This window comes from Lissotriton helveticus, chromosome 1_2 (assembly GCF_964261635.1).
Source record: "Lissotriton helveticus chromosome 1_2, aLisHel1.1, whole genome shotgun sequence".
Classification (NCBI taxonomy): domain Eukaryota; kingdom Metazoa; phylum Chordata; class Amphibia; order Caudata; family Salamandridae; genus Lissotriton; species Lissotriton helveticus.
Genome location: NC_136058.1, coordinates 442194815 through 442197671, shown reverse-complemented (window position 1 = coordinate 442197671; position 2857 = coordinate 442194815). Strand labels below are relative to the sequence as shown.

The following is a 2857-nucleotide window of genomic DNA, read 5'->3' as shown; positions in this document are numbered from 1 at the left end:
CTGTATTAACAGCGCTCGCAGCATTCACATCCTTAGAAGCCTCACTAAGGCGCTAATCCCCTGATTCACTGTCGTAGTCAGACCATTCAAGTTCAGCATCAAACTCCGGATCCTCCTCTGCTGATGAATGATCCGAAACTGAATAAAATGTATCCGTGGCCTCAGTGCTCTCTGACCCCCTTGAATCGAGACCAGACTCTGGAGTAATGACTGTACCATTCGCAAACAACAGATTAGAGCCTTGCTCCAGGAGAGAGACCGAATGGGCATCAGATTGAATACATGGCTGAACTACAGTTCCCAGCATACATTTGGAAGGAGGTATGGGTGCAATACTAGACATATCACTTGAGTTTTGTATAAGAGTAGCACCGGAGTTGATATCGTGTGGAATTTCTGATGTAGTATTTATCTTTGCCTATTATTAAATACTTGTTGCATTATGCACATTCATAGGGTTTCTCTCCTACCTGGACTATCTGATGTTGCATAAGATGCTACTTTCTAATAAATGCCTTCTCACATTCAGTGCAGTTGAATGTTCTCTCTCCGGTGGAGATTTTCTAATGTTGCTTCAGCTCTCCATTGATTAAAAATGATTTGTCACATTCTGTACATTGGTATGGTTTCTCCCCAGTTTGGACCTTTTGATTTTGCTTTAGCTGTTGATTTGTTATACATGCTTTGCCACATTCTGTGCATTGATATGGTTTCTACCCAGTGTGGAATTTCTGATGTAACATTAGATGTGCCTTTCTAATGAATGCCTTCTCACATTTATATGGTTTCTCCCCAGTGTGGACTATGTGATGTCGTTTTAGATCTTTATTTGTTATAAATGCTTTGTCACATTCTGTACATTTATATGGTCTCTCCCCAGTGTGGATTTTCTGATGTTGTTGTAGGTTTCCATTTGTTATAAATGCTTTGTCACATTCTGTACATTTATATGGTTTCTCCCCAGTGTGGAATTTCTGATGTAACATTAGATGTGCCTTTCTAATGAATGCCTTCTCACATTCTGCACATTTATATGGTTTCTCCCCAGTGTGTATTTTCTGATGTTGCGTTAGCCCTCCATTTCTTATAAATGCTTTATCACACTCTGTACATTGATATGGTTTCCACCCAGTGTGGAATTTCTGATGTTCCAGTAGATATGACTTTCTAATAAATGCTTTGTCACACTCTGTACATTGAAATGGTTTCTCCCCAGTGTGGATTTTCTGATGTTCTTTTAGCTGTGCAATTCTTATAAATGCTTTGTCACACTCTGTACATTGATATGGTTCCCACCCAGTGTGGATTTTCTGATGTAACATTAGATGTGACTTTCTAATGAATGCTTTGTCACACTCTGTACATTGATATGGTTCCCACCCAGTGTGGACTTTCTGATGTTCCTTTAGATGTGACTTTCTAATGAATGCTTTGTCACACTCTGTACATTGATATGGTTTCTCCCCAGTGTGGATTTTCTGATGTCGCTTTAGCTCTTCATTTCTTCTAAATGATTTGTCACACTCTGTACATTGAAATGGCTTCTCCCCAGTGTGGATTTTCTGATGTTCTTTTAGCTGTGCAATTCTTATAAATGCTTTGTCACACTCTGCACATTGATATGGTTTCCACCCAGTGTGGACTTTCTGATGTAACATTAGATGTGACTTTCTAATGAATGCTTTGTCACACTCTGTACATTGATATGGTTTCTCCCCAGTGTGGCCTTTCTGATGTTCCTTTAGATGTGACTTTCTAATGAATGCTTTGTCACACACTTTACATTGATATGGTTTCTCCCCAGTGTGGATTTTCTGATGTCGCTTTAGCTCTCCATTTGTTTTAAATGATTTGTCACATTCTGTACATGTATATGGTTTCTCCCCAGTGTGGAATTTCTGATGTCGCTTTAGCACTCCATTTGTTTTAAATGCCTTATCACATTCTGTACATGTATATGGTTTCTCCCCAGTGTGGATTATGTGATGTCGTTTTAGATCTCCATTTGTTACAAATGCTTTGTCACATTCTGTACATGTATATGGTTTCTCTCCAGTGTGGATTATGTGATGTCGTTTTAGATCTTTATTTGTTATAAATGCTTTGTCACATTCTGTACATTTATATGGTTTCTCCCCAGTGTGGATTTTCTGATGTTGCTTTAGCTGTCCAATTGTTATAAATGCTTTGTCACATTCTGTACATTTATATGGTTTCTCCTTTACGTGGACACTCTGATGCTGCATTATGGCTTGCACGGCAAAGAAAACAGTCAGTCCATCAATATGGTTCTTCTCCAGTATAACTTTATGATGTTGCACTTGCTTTCTCTCCCTAATAAATGTGTTGTCACTTTCTAGATATTCATACGGTTTCTCTTCTGTGTGTTCTTTCTGATCCAGGTTAGCTCTTCCTTCGTAGTGAGACCTTATCAGACTTGCTTCAGTATGTCAGTGTGTTATTTTGTCAATGTTTATCAGGTGATCCCTAAGAGCCAAGTACAGACCACATTGGGCAGTTTGGATTTTCTGCTGTAGAAAGACTTTGGCGAGGCATTAGCCTTCAATGGAAGATATTTTAAGGTGCACTGTTTTTACATCACTTCCTACACAACTGATGTTTAATTCCTTCACTTTTTTTGTTCATTACTGCATTTATTTCACCTGTTGGAAAAAAAAAAAAACACTGGATAAGCTTAAATGGTGGGTCCATCACGAAATTCTATTGGCATTTAATGAGACATTTAATTCATCACATAGACAAGTGTGCTGAAGAAATTCTAGATTACACTTTCAATGGAAAGATACCATAGGCAGAGCAAGGGAATACGATCCTTCCTTGACGCCCTCCTATCGCG

At 38.6% G+C, this 2857-nt stretch overlaps 1 protein-coding gene across 1 annotated transcript; it reads right to left on the bottom strand.

The window, feature by feature from the left end:
- Window positions 1-348: 348 nt before the first annotated feature.
- LOC144807685 (uncharacterized) lies at window positions 349-2657 on the bottom strand. Its single transcript, XM_078673325.1, has one exon. It carries the CDS (start codon window positions 2244-2246, stop codon window positions 714-716), a length of 1533 nt encoding a protein of 510 aa, XP_078529451.1. The 5' UTR covers window positions 2247-2657; the 3' UTR covers window positions 349-713.
- Between the last annotated feature and the right edge of the window lie 200 nt (window positions 2658-2857).

Bases quoted from the DNA above. Each gene is read 5' to 3' on its own strand.
- LOC144807685 (XM_078673325.1), bottom strand. From the start codon at position 2,246: ATGCAGCATCAGAGTGTCCACGTAAAGGAGAAACCATATAAATGTACA.